We start from the raw sequence: 17,684 nt of genomic DNA on the forward strand, positions 1-17,684 counted from the left end.
TCAGGTCAGGTCAGGTCAAGTGGCTGAGATGGGTGGCTTAGATTCTATACATTAGATATACCTTTTTCATTGCCTAGTATGGTTGAAAGTGTATTTTGGACATTTAAAAAAACCATACAAATCTTAAGAATGCATCAAGTTCAAGAAAATCTAAGAATGCTTCTCCTGTAGAAATGTCATAAAAAGATATTGGAAGATTAGAAATAATAGTTGTCTGAGATAGTTCAAGCATTAATAATTTTAAAATAGCAAACACATTATATCTTTGATCAAGTTTTGGGTATGGGAAAAAATTGACAAAAACACATTTTCTGAGCACAGAAGCTCGCCGGAAAAACGAAAACTGAACAATGTAAGGAGCTGTTTTAGCGCAATTCTTTAGATTTTATACGACAATTTAAAAAAAGTAAATTTTAGTCTATTTTCCAATTTAAGAAAAAAATACACTGGAAAAAATATAACGAAAATTTTCAAGATATCACAGCTCTAAAAAACTTGGTTTAAAAAGTTACCAGAATTGACCCACATGGATGGGATTCCAAACCCCGATTAACCAAGTGTATGTAATAAAAAGGTAGTTATAGTAAAAAGTAATCAAAAAATTGTTTTGCTAAATTATTGTTTTCTATGTGAGGCCATAAATTAATCATTCCACTCTTGTATATAGTTTTATAAATCGAATTTATAACAAACATTTAGGGTAGATATCTACTATAAAAGATTTGTTTATTATAATAAATTGTTAGTTAATTTCTTTGAGGAAAGTACTATTGATCTATTTATTTTTTATAATTATTAATAATAACTATTAGTGTACCTATTAATAGCGCAAAGTTGTACCTTTGTCGATTGAAGCATTTTCTCAAAATCGACAATATAAATTTGCGCTCGCAACACACATACACAAAACTTTTTCTGAATCTCCAAGTATTAACAATATACCATAATATTCAGAACAAAACCATGTAACAATTTATTAAAATTGGCAATTATTTATTTTCTGTTTACTCGTTGTTACTAGTAACTATAGCTAGTTACAAAAATCACTGGACATTTGATTTCAAAAAAAAAATAATAATAATAATAATAAAAAATAAACAAAATGGGAGAACAAGCGTTTTTTTCAGTTATGTCGCTTTAAAGCGACAAAGTGACAGTTTTGGAGAAACGTCAACCTTACGTTGCTAATATAGACATTATAATATGTAATAATTATAAATGACAGCACAACAACTTATACTTATTTTAAGAAATCCGCGTCTTAATTATGCACCCAAATATAATACTAAATATTAAACTAAAAAGGATGTACAAACGAGCGAATGTTATAAATATTTTTTAAATTTCTAATTTAAGAGTTCGTCGCTGCTCCTTTCAGATTCCATCAAATGGATAACTTCGGGGGAAAACCCGGAGCGCCGTCTTCTTTTTTTTCTAAGGCAACACGGCATGGCATGGCTGCCCAGGGTGCGTTCAGGAATGAAGAACCAATGGTTCCGATTCCTCAGGTGAAATTGAATTCGTATCAGAATATGTAGTATTGTTTGTAATGTAATAACTAAAAAAAATGAAATTAAGACATATAGAAGAAACACTAAAGAGAGTTAAGAATTTGATTAATCCGAGATGTTACTTTCCTGCTATTTCTTGATTTCTTTTGCGTCGCACTTTTACCGATGTAATTTGTTTTTGCTGTTTCATTTTAAATTTAATTTAAAAAGAGCTTCGATTGATAAAAAAAAATCTAGATTTGAGTGGTCGGTCATTAGATTTATTTTTTACTTAATGAAACAAATTTTATTTACTTTTAAATGTTAATTGTGGTTCTGAAAAGAACCGATTTCATTTTTTTCTTCTTTTTAAACGATGAAAGAAAAAACTTCTCTATTTTGAACTTGTGTATTTGGTGACGGCTTTGGTACCTTCAGAGACTGCGTGCTTTGCCAATTCACCAGGCAACAAGAGACGAACCGCTGTTTGAATTTCCCGGCTCGTAATCGTCGAACGCTTGTTGTAATGCGCAAGACGAGAAGCTTCAGCGGCGATCCGTTCAAAGATATCATTAACGAAACTGTTCATGATGCTCATCGCCTTGCTCGAAATACCGGTATCGGGGTGTACTTGCTTCAATACCTTATAAATATAGATTGCATAGCTTTCCTTCCTCCTGCGCTTCTTTTTCTTGTCGCTCTTCGAAATATTCTTTTGAGCTTTTCCAGCCTTTTTCGCTGCTTTACCGCTTGTCTTTGGTGGCATATTTTTTAATATTTCTAATCTTAATAAAGAAAAAAAAAACACGACACAAACGAACTGTAATACGCACAACGAACACAAAATATACCTGTCAACTTGAAAGTTCAAGCTAAAATCATGGTGCACTACTTGTTAAAAATGTTTTATATACGAATTTACTCCGAATCAAGACCCCACCTTTTAGTATAATCATCCAGTCAGAAATACGACTTCTCTATAAGTAACCGTATAAATACGAAGCCAGAAACACAACTTTAGTCATTCGCAGTCGCAGTTGTAGCATACAAGTTATACGCGCAGCATATTCTTATAGTTTATTTTGACTTTTCCATAAACTACGAAAACCACCATCATATCAACATGTCTGGACGTGGAAAAGGAGGAAAGGTAAAAGGAAAAGCCAAGTCTCGTTCGAGCAGGGCCGGTCTTCAGTTTCCTGTTGGAAGAATACATCGTTTACTTCGTAAAGGTAATTACGCCGAACGAGTCGGTGCCGGTGCTCCAGTTTATTTGGCGGCTGTGATGGAATATCTTGCCGCTGAAGTTCTTGAATTGGCTGGAAATGCTGCTCGTGACAACAAAAAAACTCGTATTATTCCACGTCATCTTCAATTGGCCATCAGAAATGACGAAGAATTAAACAAGCTCCTTTCCGGTGTGACAATCGCTCAAGGTGGTGTTTTACCCAACATCCAGGCGGTCCTTTTGCCGAAAAAAACCGAAAAGAAACCATAAACAGCTAACTGTTGTCTCTCTAGTTGCTGTGAGAAGCAGCAAGCTACAAAAAAATAATAATATCGGCCCTTCTCAGGGCCATCATTTTTTTAACAAATAAAAAAAGAATCACAAACTTTTTTTAAAGAGTAAATAAACATACCTACTTAAAGTTACATAAAACTTGGCAAAAATTTATTGCACGATTTAAAAAAAAAAGAGCACTCAAGATGTTTTATTTTCTTAATAGTTTAAAAGCAGGTAAATTTTTATTGCCTCTCCTAGACGGCGAGCTACACGCCGCGCCGGTGGGGGGCTAGCTAATCCATGTATATCGGTTAGGCTTTGATGTTTTCTTTCTTTAGTGGTAATTATTATTTATCTCTGAAAAGTCAAAATTCATCCCTTTAAGGAAAAGCATACGATTGATTAAACAACAAAGTCATAAAAACCACACAACTTTATTTGTTACATTTCCTAGAAATATAAAAACAGTTTGGAAATCAAACATTTATTATACTGGTGGTTTAACTGAGAGCCTTGTGATACGTACTTTTTTCATTTGTTTAGAAATATTTTTGTGGTTCTGAAAAGAACCGTTTTTTTTTCGTCGAAAATTAAAATGCGATGAATAGTAGAGAGTAGATTGATGTAACTAACGATGAGGAAGAAACATAAAAACCAAACAATGCTGGTATACCGGTATTGTCGTCGCCTCGTAGTCTCATAGATAAAACATAGGTTATAAAAAAAACTTAACCGCCAAAACCGTAAAGTGTACGCCCTTGACGCTTCAAAGCGTAAACGACATCCATGGCGGTGACGGTTTTACGTTTTGCGTGTTCGGTGTAGGTGACGGCATCACGAATGACGTTTTCGAGGAATACCTTCAGGACACCTCTGGTTTCTTCGTAAATGAGACCGGAGATACGTTTCACTCCTCCACGACGTGCCAATCTTCTGATCGCGGGCTTCGTGATGCCCTGGATGTTATCACGTAAAACTTTACGATGACGTTTTGCTCCACCTTTTCCCAATCCCTTTCCACCTTTGCCACGACCGGTCATTTTGAATGATTATTGATTCAAATTAAGCTTTGTTTCACAAAAGAAAACGACACAGATTTGACTGCTTCGTCGAAAACAACTACCTGCTCGCCAGATTAGTCAACTCATTTTATAGTTTAGTTTCGCTCCGCCTCTTAAGTTACTTTTTTGACCAATCAGATAACGCATAGTGTCACCCTAGTTAATAAAATACGGCGAAAAATTTTGTTGCAGGGTCATATGAACCGTCGCCGTTGTTAGTGACGTACGTAGGTGTTTATGTGTGTGTATGTGTAGTTGAGGGATAAAGAAGTAGTCAAAAAAATGGCCCGTACCAAACAAACTGCTCGTAAATCGACCGGTGGAAAAGCTCCACGAAAACAGCTTGCCACTAAGGCAGCAAGAAAAAGCGCACCCGCCACTGGAGGAGTGAAAAAACCTCATCGCTACAGGCCCGGTACAGTGGCACTGCGTGAAATTCGTCGTTATCAGAAAAGCACCGAACTGTTGATTCGTAAATTGCCCTTCCAACGCTTGGTCAGGGAAATAGCCCAGGATTTCAAGACCGATCTTCGTTTCCAAAGTTCTGCCGTTATGGCACTCCAAGAAGCGAGTGAAGCGTATCTTGTCGGACTTTTTGAAGATACAAATTTATGTGCCATCCATGCAAAACGCGTCACCATCATGCCTAAAGACATCCAACTGGCAAGACGTATTCGAGGAGAACGAGCTTAAAATGAAAAAATAAACAAAAAAAAAACGGTTCTTTTCAGAACCACAAAATTGTTTACAAATGAAAATGTTTCGCAATATTGACAGTAATTAAAGTAATAGTACGCGGATCATAATGAATTTTAAACTCTGTCAAACAATAAAAACAATGATGCTTTTATTTATGATTGTTCGCTCTGGTTAAGGGTAGGTAAACAAATCGTTTTAATTGATCGGTACTTCAAGAACGGCGGCGGCATCAAAAGAATTTAATTTATTTAAGTAGGTACCATAAAAATGAGTAAAGTTAAATATCGAATAAAGTCATAAAAGTGGTTAGGTAGGTGAGGAGGGATAATGCGTTTTTAGCGCCGACACCCTACAGACATTATCGTTTGTTTGTTTGTATAAATTAATAATTATATTTCGATTTAGGTATATGCAGATAGGTGTGAAAACTTTTTTTTATTTGTATAGAAATTAATTTGTGGCCCTGAAAAGGGCCATTTATGTATGCCCTCGACGGCCTTAAACAGTCGATAATCCAGGACGTCACCACCATCATCATCATCATCATTATCATCATCATCGGTTCGTAGTCGACGACGACGAAGACGACGACAAATGAGATTATTGCCATAGCTCACTTCTTTCTTTTAGGAGAAGCAGGAGATTTCTTCGCTTTAGCAGATATAGCCTTGGCGCTTTTTGGTTTCGGTGCCTTAGGTTTCTTCGTTGGACCGGCCTTATTTGATTTCTTTGCTTTCGAAGGTGATTTCGGCTTTGATGAAGCTGTTGCCGCAACAGCTCTACCTGTAGAGGAAGCAGCGGTTGTTTTCTTCTCAGCGCCGACAGAAGCGGCCTTTTTTGCTTTCGCGACGGCTACGCTCTTCTTTTCGGCTGCGACTTTTTTCGCTTTTGGCGAAGATGGTTTCTTACCGGTTTTTGGTGCCGAAACGGCGGAACGTTTTCCAGTGTTTTTTTTAACTTTTGAAACTGCTGAGGATTTTTTCTTTCTTTCGCCAGTAGCAGCGGCTGCCGCGGCGGCAGCAGCTCTAGCAGCAGAAGCAGCAGCAGCAGCTCTGGCCTTTGCACCACCACCGGAGGCGGACGAGGAAGCAAGTTTAAACGATCCAGAAGCTCCCTTACCTTTCGTCTGAACCAAAGAACCAGAAGCGACGGCGCCTTTTAGATACTTCTTGATAAATGGTGCAACTTTCTCGGCATCTACCTTGTAATTGGCGGCGACGAATTTTTTTATAGCTTGAAGAGAAGAACCACCACGTTCCTTTAAACCCTTAATAGCGTTATTGACCATCTCGGAAGTGGGAGGATGAGAAGGTTTGGCTCTAGGATTTTTTGCTTTCTTCTCCTTTTTAGCATGATGATGAACTTGAGGTGAAGTCGTCGAAGCAGCAGCATTAGCCGATGCGGATTGATTTTCTACGTCTGCCATTTTTTTCTCGTATTCTCGTATTATTATTATGACAGCAGAATAGATATATACTTGATAGGTAGTATATAGTAGGTAAATATAAACCTAAACGAACCAACCAACACAATTCGAATACACGAGCGCTCAAACTAAAGATATTTTCGCGCCACGACTAAGTTGTTACCGCGAAGCTTTTTGGCCCTTGTGGCGCAGCTCAGCGTAGCAGCGGTAACAATGGTCGTTACTTGTATGAAACTTCATTTGAAGTCACGAACTGAAAAGTTCGGGGTTTGGTCGGAATGAAACTACTGAGTAAGCATTAAATGAGACAAGGGAAGGAAGGAAGAGCTGGTGGAGGGTCGATAGCGCCCATCGCAGAGACCAGCGTGGTGTTTAGAAGGGAATGAGTACAGGTTGAACACTCACTGACTTAGACTCACTTCATGACTGATTGATTACTGACTTGGTGTGGCTAAGGGTGGCTCGTTTTATGTTAAACAACCCTTAGCCGACATCCAATGGGCTCACAAGGGGTGAGTGTGGGTGGAGCGGTAATTCGTATTGAGGGGTTTTTCGCAGAATTGCGGGGAAAACCCAGAAGGCTCTCGAGAGCGACGCGCGGATTGGTTGGGGCTGGTAACAAAGTTGTTACCGCGAAGCTTTTTGGCCCTTGTGGCGCAGCTCAACGTAGCAGCGGTAACAATGGTCGTTACTTGTATGAAACTTCATTTGAAGTCACGAACTGAAAAGTTCGGGGTTTGGTCGGAATGAAACTACTGAGTAAGCATTAAATGAGACAAGGGAAGGAAGGAAGAGCTGGTGGAGGGTCGATAGCGCCCATCGCAGAGACCAGCGTGGTGTTTAGAAGGGAATGAGTACAGGTTGAACACTCACTGACTTAGACTCACTTCATGACTGATTGATTACTGACTTGGTGTGGCTAAGGGTGGCTCGTTTTATGTTAAACAACCCTTAGCCGACATCCAATGGGCTCACAAGGGGTGAGTGTGGGTGGAGCGGTAATTCGTATTGAGGGGTTTTTCGCAGAATTGCGGGGAAAACCCAGAAGGCTCTCGAGAGCGACGCGCGGATTGGTTGGGGCTGGTAACAAGTCGCCCCCGGTTTGAGACGCAAGACGGGCTCGGAGCATTCTGGGTTATTGGCGGAGAGGCGGAGAGGGATGTCTCGTGTTTATTTTATAAGAACAATGTACATAAATGTTAAAATAAAATCACAACAATAATTGCACGAAATAAATGTAAAAGACATGGTGACAAATGAAAAATGGTAGCCGCAGGCGTACCGCTTAGCTTCTAGCGTAGCCCGTTGCCAGATAGCTAACCTTAACGAGTATTTACAGAAATAGTTACCGCAAACTTTATAATTAACTTAGACTAATTACGTAATTATCCTACACTCACTCGCGGGTTTATATACAAAGGAAAGAAAATGAAATATTGTCTTTATCGAGCCAAGGGCGCGGGTCGCATCCGGTCTACATGGACCTTGGTTGGTTTAGGGTCGGAGTCCACTAGGTACATGCCGCCATCTCCGAGCGCTTGGATGACTGGAAATGGACCTCTCCATTTGGACGCGAACGGCTGGCTTCCCAGCGGTAAGAACTGAATAAGAACCTGATCGCCAGGTTCGTAGGTGGGTGGTGGATGATGTGGGGGTTCCACATCGAGTTTTCGCGCCACGTAGTGTTCTTGGTGCCTTCGCGCTTGTTGGCGAAGAGCTTCAGGTTCGGGCCGCGCTTCTCTCGCTTTTGGGCCATCCCATTCGCCTGGGAATTGGAGTTCCACCCCGTAGAGCAGCTGGCTCGGTGGTTGCCCCGTGGCTGCGTTTCTTCGTTTTCGTAGGGTAAACAAGATACCCGGAAGTTGGATATCCCAATCGAGTTGGGATTTCTGATGTAGGTGGATTTTAAGAAGCTTTTTGAGCTCCTGATTACGCCTTTCCGTAGGGTTTTGCCGGGGCGTGTAGGTGGCGGTAGTCCATGGTTGGCATCCCCAACGTTGGCATGCTTTTGTCCATCTGCTGCTTGTGAACTGGGGGCCGTTGTCCGTGATGATGTTCTTGGGGTAGCCAAACCGGGCAAAAACTTCCTTGTCGAAGATTGTTATTATAGTTTTCGCACTGGCTTCTTGTACTGGGTACGCTTCGACCCATCGAGTAAATAGATCCGTGATTGTGACAATGAACCTATTGCCCCTGGGCGTGATGGGATAAGGCCCCATGACATCGCAGGCGATGGTTTCGAAGGGCCTTTGGGGGCGACGCGGTCGTAACGGTGCAAGGGTTTGATTGGGGCGTTTTTTGAACCGCGCGCATAGTAAACATGTACTCACGTAGTCTCGCACGTCTTGTCTCAAGGAGGGCCAGTGAAAATTATTCCGAATTAGGCGCTCACTTTCGTCAGCCCCAGGGTGTCCAGCTAATGTTGCGTCGTGATGTTCGAAGAGCACGCGCTCCTTAATGCCAGCTGGTACGTAGAGCGTGTTCTTAGGGCGACGGCACAGGTAGCCATTGTCGATGCAATAGTTTTTGTAGAATCCACTTTGCCAACCGTTGCCTTCGGGGGGGTTTTCCTCCATGTCTCGGCGCTGGTTAATCAACCGTCGGGTTAAGGCATCGCTAATCTGAGCCTGTCGGACCTCTTCTGCTATGGTTAGGATTTTCTCCTGGGAAATTCCATCTTGTTTGTCGACCTCAGGTGGTGGTTCAGGTGGAGGCTCTTCGATGGGGGCTTCGTCTTCGGCAATCTCTTTATCGTGTCTTGGCATGTCTATTGAAACACTGGCGGGGCACGCACTTGCTTGGAGCGGTGTTGATGTCGCAGTGTCTTCGCTTTTTGCAGCAAGGGGGCTGTCATGGCGTTTTGGGGTCCCTTTTTCGAGGGCTTTGCTGTGGTAGAACACCTGGTTGTTCGGTACCTGACGAGCTTTAGTCGTGGTTTCGGAAGTGACAGCCAGTACCTCCTTGTCCAAGGAAGCGGTTGTCCTCGGCGTGGAGGCTACGTGCGAGCCAACGGCGCCGGCGACAGCGGTTTGGACCGAAACGGTCGTGTTCATAGGGGGCTGTACCTCCGAGGCAGGTCGAAATTCGGTTGCTGGTGTTGAGGTTACGGTTGAACCTTCGGTTTCGCGAATTTTTGGGGCTGCGGTTGAGCCTTGATTCGTAGTGGTTGTAGCAGCAAGGGGGCTGCTATTGCGTGGAGTTAGTTTAGCGACTGGGACAGTTACGGCCTCGATGATAGATTTGAAAATCGCAGCAGTTGTTTCCTTGTCCAAGGAAACGGTTGTTTTCGGCATGGGGGCTGCGTCAGAGCCAACGGTGCGCGTGAAAACGGGTGCTCTCGACGTGGGGGCTGCGGTAGAGCCGGCGGCACGTGGAGAATGACGTGGATGGGGCTGCGTTTCGAATTTCGGTTCAGGGGGCGCACTGTTTACTGTCGCGGATTTTTGTTTTGAAAAGTTGGGCGCCACTGGAAGCAGATTTTGGGGCCCCTCTTCCAGTAGGGGTTGAGGTTTGGCCTCGGCGAAGTTTACTGCTGGGGACCGGACGACATGGCTTTGGGCTGAGCCTTGGCGACGGCCCCATTTTCGTTTCCCGACGAAAATGTTCGTGGTTTCGCAGAGCAGTCCCGATGAAAGTGAAAGCCGGGACAAAAACGGCACTTTGGTAGCGAAGGGGGCTGCCGAGTGTGGTTCGAGGGTAAACGCTTTCTGTTTTCCTCTACTTGGATCATGGCTTCGATAAAATCGTTCATCGATTGCGGAAATACAGTTCCGCTAGCCGCAGCGAGTTCCGGTGTCAGCAACCCGGCTGTGAGTCGCACCAGTTGCGACTCCGGCAGTTCGGGTGCTACTCGCTTTGCTAGGAGCCATTTTCGTCGAAGAAAATGCTCCACGTTTTCGTTTCGTTGACCGTCGCCGTAGAGTGACGCTTTGAGTTTAAACAAATGACTCACCCCGTTGTATCGGTTCAGGAAAGCGGCGGTGAAATCCTCGTATGTGGGAATGAGCGATCCGTTGAGTCTCCACCACTCTTTGGCGGGCCCCCGGAGTTGTGAAACGATTCTCTGAAGGCGAATCTCCTGGTTGTCGTTGTTGATTCGAAGGAGGCATGTGTCCAGGAATCGTTGTGGGTCCTCGTGATTTTCGCCGAAAAACTCTGGTAGTGGCAAGGGTTCTTGCGGTGCTGGAGTTTCGTTGTTGGTCCGGAGCGACTCATGGAACTGAGTTTGGGCTCTTGCAGCGTCGATTTGAGCTTGAATAAGCTCGCGAATGGCTTCGGTCAGGGCGTCCATGGCGTTGATTTGGTTTAATGTTGCACTAGCACGAGTACTGGGCATCACTTGGAGAGCATGAGGGTAAGGGTAGTGGATAAGTCGGCGTCTCCGACGTCGAAACAGCCCCACGTTGGGCGCCAAATTGTTACCGCGAAGCTTTTTGGCCCTTGTGGCGCAGCTCAGCGTAGCAGCGGTAACAATGGTCGTTACTTGTATGAAACTTCATTTGAAGTCACGAACTGAAAAGTTCGGGGTTTGGTCGGAATGAAACTACTGAGTAAGCATTAAATGAGACAAGGGAAGGAAGGAAGAGCTGGTGGAGGGTCGATAGCGCCCATCGCAGAGACCAGCGTGGTGTTTAGAAGGGAATGAGTACAGGTTGAACACTCACTGACTTAGACTCACTTCATGACTGATTGATTACTCACCTGGTGTGGCTAAGGGTGGCTCGTTTTATGTTAAACAACCCTTAGCCGACATCCAATGGGCTCACAAGGGGTGAGTGTGGGTGGAGCGGTAATTCGTATTGAGGGGTTTTTCGCAGAATTGCGGGGAAAACCCAGAAGGCTCTCGAGAGCGACGCGCGGATTGGTTGGGGCTGGTAACAAAGTTTTTATTGCCTAGAAAATAAACCCGACCGCGGACTAAACAAACACCACGCTCGCCAACATTAAAATTATCGGGGCCTCACACTAGACTTTGGCGTGATGACATCGTTCCTTTTTGACGATCGTCAATGTTTTCGAGCCGACGACAAAACCAATTTTGAAAAAAAGATTTTTCCTATATATTCTGAAATTTATATCAACGAAACGACTATTCTCAGGACCTAGTGACGTCCTTACAGACGCTCGCCGTACCGACGACTTATTCGCGGTTAAAGAGAACATCAAACTGCGACGTCGTCGACAGATACTTACTGGGTAAACGTGAAAAGTTGGTCTTTGGTCTGTCGAAAGTCTAATCTATCCTCTACCGAATGCCAATAAGAATTTTTTTAAATACTTTTGTTTTTGTGCGGAAAAATTCTTTCAAAACAGTCGATGCACGAAACGAAACCAACTACGAAACCGGAACTTTTTGGAAGATGACGGGCCCCAGGAGTCATTAGGGTACATTGAATGCAAACATTAAAAAAAAAATAGTTGTTTATGTTTTCTAAAAGTTTTTTCTATACTTTGGTCTTGATAAAAACAACGAAATCTCAAAAAACATTCGAAGATGCAAACGTTTGATGTAAACTGTTGTATGATAGAAAATGTCACAATAAAAACGTTTATTTTATTAATATTTGTTGTTTTAGTATACTTATAACTTTACCGATGTTTCATTATTGTACAATACTCTATTTTATAAATAAAATGCATTTCTAAATAGAAACAAATTTGATTCGTTTCGTTGCAATGCGTTGTCATCTATACGTTCTAACTATTAGCAACATTCACTGAAAACTATTTTTAAACTTATCAATTTTGTATTTCAATTTCAATTTCAATAGTTAGTTCTATCCACCTACGTAATACAAATTCTGTCACTTTACACAAACACAAAAATGTGTTATAGTGAAGAATATGTAGGTAGTTAGTTACCAACCTATACACGTTAAAATATACTTTGGTTTTATTTGTTTGCATCTTACTGTTTTGTTTTTCTTTACCTAAAGTAAAAACCAAAATTCAACTTGGAACCAAAATTATTATAGAAAAGAACAACAACAACAACAACAACAACAACAACAACAACAACAACAACAGATGACAATGTAGTTTACTTCTTTCGTTTATATGAGATGCTTTTTTTCAAGTGACACTTCACAAATTGTAAATTCTACTAAAACAGATATACCTAATGTCTGTTTGTCTCTTTCTCTCTCTCTTGCACTCAATAATAAATTGGTACTTTTTAATAAATTAATAATACCTAGATAATAGGAAACTCTTTCCTTCGATGTCGACAATGGCGCGCGCGTATAAAATAAAAATAATTATAACTTGGAAGATAATTTAAAAATTATCACTAAAATATTTTTATTTATTTGCCTACGCAATTAGATAGAAATTTGGTAGAAATCTATTTTTACTAATTTGGATGATTTTTGATATATGAACCGAATATTTGATTGCATGTTTCAACAATAACTAAGATTAAATTCTCGAAACGTTTTACGTGGCGTATCATAATCTATTTTGCATTTAGATTAAAAAAAAGTATGTAATGTTTTGGTTAAGCACAAACGTGTTTCTAACTGTTTTTTTTTGTGATTTGAAGTAAAAAAAGTCATATACAAAATGAAAATTTTAAATATGATAGAAAGACAGATTGATAGATTAAGTAGATTAAGTTTACTAGATATAGATAGTTTAAGTTTAATCTGGTTTTTTTTAATTCTTAAGCACACAACGTCAAAGAAGTTAATTAAAATGTTGCCAAATGTTTATAAATATTAGATCATTTGTCTGCTGATCTACTTAATTCATAAACCGAGTAAGTATTGTAGACTTTATTGAATCAATAAAAAATTTACAACTTTTGATGAAACAAATATGTTTTTTATAAAAAATATTTATAGTGTTAATTTGAAGATATTTAAAAAAATAATATTTGTTACAAATTTTTATTTTATTAACAAAAATTGAAATAGTCATTACAGAACGCCACCGAGTTACTTTAAAATTGAAGAGGATAATTAATAAATAAGTTTATTAAAAAATCGAGAAATATTTGTTTGAATAAGATAGATTTATACAAATTCATTATTGTTTTAAAAATTAGTAAACATGGTTTTCTTTATCTGTAGATATTATAGCTAATAAAGATGCGTAAATTTTCTAGATCAGGCAACTAACATTTTAAGCATTGTCATAAAATTGTCATTTTTTGACTATTTTTCATTTGGAAGTATATTAAGTATTTAATATAAATACTTTTTTTTGTTTTAATCAGTTATTATTAATTCTATTACATTTATTTTTTTGTTTTGTTTTTACTTTCCAATATTAAAGCTTCTGTACTAATAATATTAGCTTTGTTTGCGTAGGATATTTAGGACTAATCCTAAATTAGTCCAAGACTCATTTAAAGCGCATGTGCGGTTCTGAACCAGCTATGGATTATCGTTTACCACAAACAATAATATACCGTTGTCAAGTATGCAGTAAATGTTTAAAAATCGGAAAACCGCAAAAAATTATCACAAAATTATAAAAGAGAAACATTGGTACAAAAAAGTGTAAAATGTAAAAAACTACTCATTTTCACATTCACAAAAGTTATTTTACAAATAATTTCGATTTAGTAATATATTAAATAAATCTCAATAATAAAATAGACAGTAAAGCACCAAAACACGAGAGTAACAAAGACAAAACCGCTTTCGTCAACTGCGCAAGTCTAGAACTAAAAATCTTTGATCGAATGAACATGAAGATCGTTTGGACTGGTTCTGAACTGATCCGGTATCTAGGTTATATTCTCGACCGTGAACGACGGCCTGTAACTAAAAGTTCAGGTTATTCTCTCATATGTACTGTGCATGCAATTAATGCCAGAACAAGCTCATCGATCGCTATCGTGAACAAAGCTTTTGATTCCCTATCCGTATACCTATGACTAAACGTAATTATCATAGTAAGATATTATTTTATTTATCTGTTTAAGGTTTGAGAATAATTGTACAAGTACAAGTATAGAGTTAAGAAGATAAAGTCAGGTTAGGTCAGGTCAGATCAGGTCGGGTCGGGTCGGGTCAAGTCGGGTCGGGTCGGGTCGGGTCGGGTCGGGTCGGGTCGGGTCGGGTCGGGTCGGGTCGGGTCGGGTCGAGTCGAGTCGAGTCGGGTCGGGTCGGGTATTAGAGAGGGGTATTGAAAATGAAGAAATATAAGCAAAAACTTATAAGTGTGCAGAGGAAACTCCTTCGGCCCACATCTTGACTACGCACTCGCGAAGGGTAAGATAGCCACGGGAATGCTGAGATCTCTCGTATGTCGGCGGAGCGCGTTGTCAATTGACAACAAGCTCTTGTTGTACAAATCAGTGATCCGACCTACCATGACTTATGCTTCTGTGGCTTGGGCGTTCGCGCCCTGTAAGACTCGGATGCATAAGTTACAAACTTTCCAAAACAAATTTCTCCGTCAAGCATTCAACGCCCCGTGGTTTGTTCGCAACAACCAATTGCACCGAGAGGCGAAGATGCCGACGATGGAGGAATTCTTCCGTGAGACCGCCGAGCGAGCCTTTTCGAAGGCGGAAGCCCACCCGAACCCCCTGGTGCGAGAGGCCGTTGACTACGACGAAAACGGTCCGTCCAGATGCAAGAGGCCAAGGATGGCTCTCTTGTGATCGAAAAATGCCTTCTCACTCAGATCTTCCGAATCTGGTAAGCATCAAATGTCATTGCCACATTTATCTGTCGCAGCTCTTTTCAGATTCCATCAAATGGATCACTTCGGGGGAATCCCCGGAGCGCCCTCTTCTTTTCTTCTGGAGCCATGCAAACCGGCATGGCTACCCAGCGTGCGTTCAGGTATGAAGGACCAATGGTTCCGATCCCTAAGGTGACGCGAGGGGTTTTAGTGGGTATTGTCGGCTTGCACATTTACCGACCGAGTCCCACATAACCAGACCTAGTCTGGTATGCGTAAAAGCATTTCCCCTCAGATAATAGCAGAGGTCGCTTCTGGCTTCTATCGCCTTTCAAATTAAAGACAGTAGGAAGGTACTTGATAGAACAGGCAACAAGCATAAAGTGATAGAGCAATCTATCACGGCATGGCAAGCCAGATGGGACAACAGTTCCAAAAGAAAATGGACGCATCGCATAGTCTTATCTCGAACATAAGTCGGTAGATGGAAAGGAGAAAACCTGTGAGACAGGTAAATTACTACCTAATACAGTTTTTAATAGGACATAAGGCTTTTCTGTCATATCTACACCGTATGCATCGAGCAGATGATGACCGCTGTGTATACTGCAACGAGGAAGATACAGCCGAACATGTGTTTTTCGAAAACATGTGTTTTATCAACGCGATGCCATTCGATAGAAGTGGGAATTACAAATAAGTAATAAACTTATACATGATAATCTAGTTGAAAAAATGCTCGAGAACAATGAGCATTGGAGAACAGTACAGAAATTTACAGAGGAGATTTATAAAACTAAGAAAATGGGGGAAGAAGGAAGAAATCAATGTTCGAAAAGCTCTGATTCTTCGTAAACGAAAAGACGTAGAAAAATGCCCGCTGAGGGACCTAGATCATCTGCCGTAGGAGGCGGCCAGAAGATGTCTTGGGAACCAGCGTGCACGATCTAAGAACGGAGGCGCTAATTCCTGGAGAAAAAGAATAAGCTTTCACTCCTGACGGTATGGTCAGGTCAGGTCAGGTCAAGTGGCTGAGATGGGTGGCTTAGATTCTATACATTAGATATACCTTTTTCATTGCCTAGTATGGTTGAAAGTGTATTTTGGACATTTAAAAAAACCATACAAATCTTAAGAATGCATCAAGTTCAAGAAAATCTAAGAATGCTTCTCCTGTAGAAATGTCATAAAAAGATATTGGAAGATTAGAAATAATAGTTGTCTGAGATAGTTCAAGCATTAATAATTTTAAAATAGCAAACACATTATATCTTTGATCAAGTTTTGGGTATGGGAAAAAATTGACAAAAACACATTTTCTGAGCACAGAAGCTCGCCGGAAAAACGAAAACTGAACAATGTAAGGAGCTGTTTTAGCGCAATTCTTTAGATTTTATACGACAATTTAAAAAAAGTAAATTTTAGTCTATTTTCCAATTTAAGAAAAAAATACACTGGAAAAAATATAACGAAAATTTTCAAGATATCACAGCTCTAAAAAACTTGGTTTAAAAAGTTACCAGAATTGACCCACATGGATGGGATTCCAAACCCCGATTAACCAAGTGTATGTAATAAAAAGGTAGTTATAGTAAAAAGTAATCAAAAAATTGTTTTGCTAAATTATTGTTTTCTATGTGAGGCCATAAATTAATCATTCCACTCTTGTATATAGTTTTATAAATCGAATTTATAACAAACATTTAGGGTAGATATCTACTATAAAAGATTTGTTTATTATAATAAATTGTTAGTTAATTTCTTTGAGGAAAGTACTATTGATCTATTTATTTTTTATAATTATTAATAATAACTATTAGTGTACCTATTAATAGCGCAAAGTTGTACCTTTGTCGATTGAAGCATTTTCTCAAAATCGACAATATAAATTTGCGCTCGCAACACACATACACAAAACTTTTTCTGAATCTCCAAGTATTAACAATATACCATAATATTCAGAACAAAACCATGTAACAATTTATTAAAATTGGCAATTATTTATTTTCTGTTTACTCGTTGTTACTAGTAACTATAGCTAGTTACAAAAATCACTGGACATTTGATTTCAAAAAAAAAATAATAATAATAATAATAAAAAATAAACAAAATGGGAGAACAAGCGTTTTTTTCAGTTATGTCGCTTTAAAGCGACAAAGTGACAGTTTTGGAGAAACGTCAACCTTACGTTGCTAATATAGACATTATAATATGTAATAATTATAAATGACAGCACAACAACTTATACTTATTTTAAGAAATCCGCGTCTTAATTATGCACCCAAATATAATACTAAATATTAAACTAAAAAGGATGTACAAACGAGCGAATGTTATAAATATTTTTTAAATTTCTAATTTAAGAGTTCGTCGCTGCTCCTTTCAGATTCCATCAAATGGATAACTTCGGGGGAAAACCCGGAGCGCCGTCTTCTTTTTTTTCTAAGGCAACACGGCATGGCATGGCTGCCCAGGGTGCGTTCAGGAATGAAGAACCAATGGTTCCGATTCCTCAGGTGAAATTGAATTCGTATCAGAATATGTAGTATTGTTTGTAATGTAATAACTAAAAAAAATGAAATTAAGACATATAGAAGAAACACTAAAGAGAGTTAAGAATTTGATTAATCCGAGATGTTACTTTCCTGCTATTTCTTGATTTCTTTTGCGTCGCACTTTTACCGATGTAATTTGTTTTTGCTGTTTCATTTTAAATTTAATTTAAAAAGAGCTTCGATTGATAAAAAAAAATCTAGATTTGAGTGGTCGGTCATTAGATTTATTTTTTACTTAATGAAACAAATTTTATTTACTTTTAAATGTTAATTGTGGTTCTGAAAAGAACCGATTTCATTTTTTTCTTCTTT

General features: G+C 39.7%; 2 protein-coding genes across 2 annotated transcripts; both read right to left on the reverse strand.

Moving 5' to 3' along the window:
* Positions 1-1,859: 1,859 nt before the first annotated feature.
* Positions 1,860-2,349, reverse strand: LOC135266953 (histone H2B). The gene has a single exon (XM_064358446.1). The coding sequence runs from the start codon at positions 2,254-2,256 to the stop codon at positions 1,885-1,887; it is 372 nt and encodes a 123-aa protein (XP_064214516.1). The 5' UTR covers positions 2,257-2,349; the 3' UTR covers positions 1,860-1,884.
* A 1,064-nt stretch (positions 2,350-3,413) lies between these two features.
* Positions 3,414-4,113, reverse strand: LOC135266927 (histone H4). The gene has a single exon (XM_064358391.1). The coding sequence runs from the start codon at positions 4,032-4,034 to the stop codon at positions 3,723-3,725; it is 312 nt and encodes a 103-aa protein (XP_064214461.1). The 5' UTR covers positions 4,035-4,113; the 3' UTR covers positions 3,414-3,722.
* Between the last annotated feature and the right edge of the window lie 13,571 nt (positions 4,114-17,684).

Source organism: Tribolium castaneum, chromosome 8 (assembly GCF_031307605.1).
Source record: "Tribolium castaneum strain GA2 chromosome 8, icTriCast1.1, whole genome shotgun sequence".
Classification (NCBI taxonomy): Eukaryota; Metazoa; Arthropoda; class Insecta; order Coleoptera; family Tenebrionidae; genus Tribolium; species Tribolium castaneum.

What these genes read in the sequence shown, in the direction of transcription:
- LOC135266953 (XM_064358446.1), bottom strand. Translation starts at nt 2,256, where the DNA reads ATGCCACCAAAGACAAGCGGTAAAGCAGCGAAAAAGGCTGGAAAAGCT.
- LOC135266927 (XM_064358391.1), bottom strand. Translation starts at nt 4,034, where the DNA reads ATGACCGGTCGTGGCAAAGGTGGAAAGGGATTGGGAAAAGGTGGAGCA.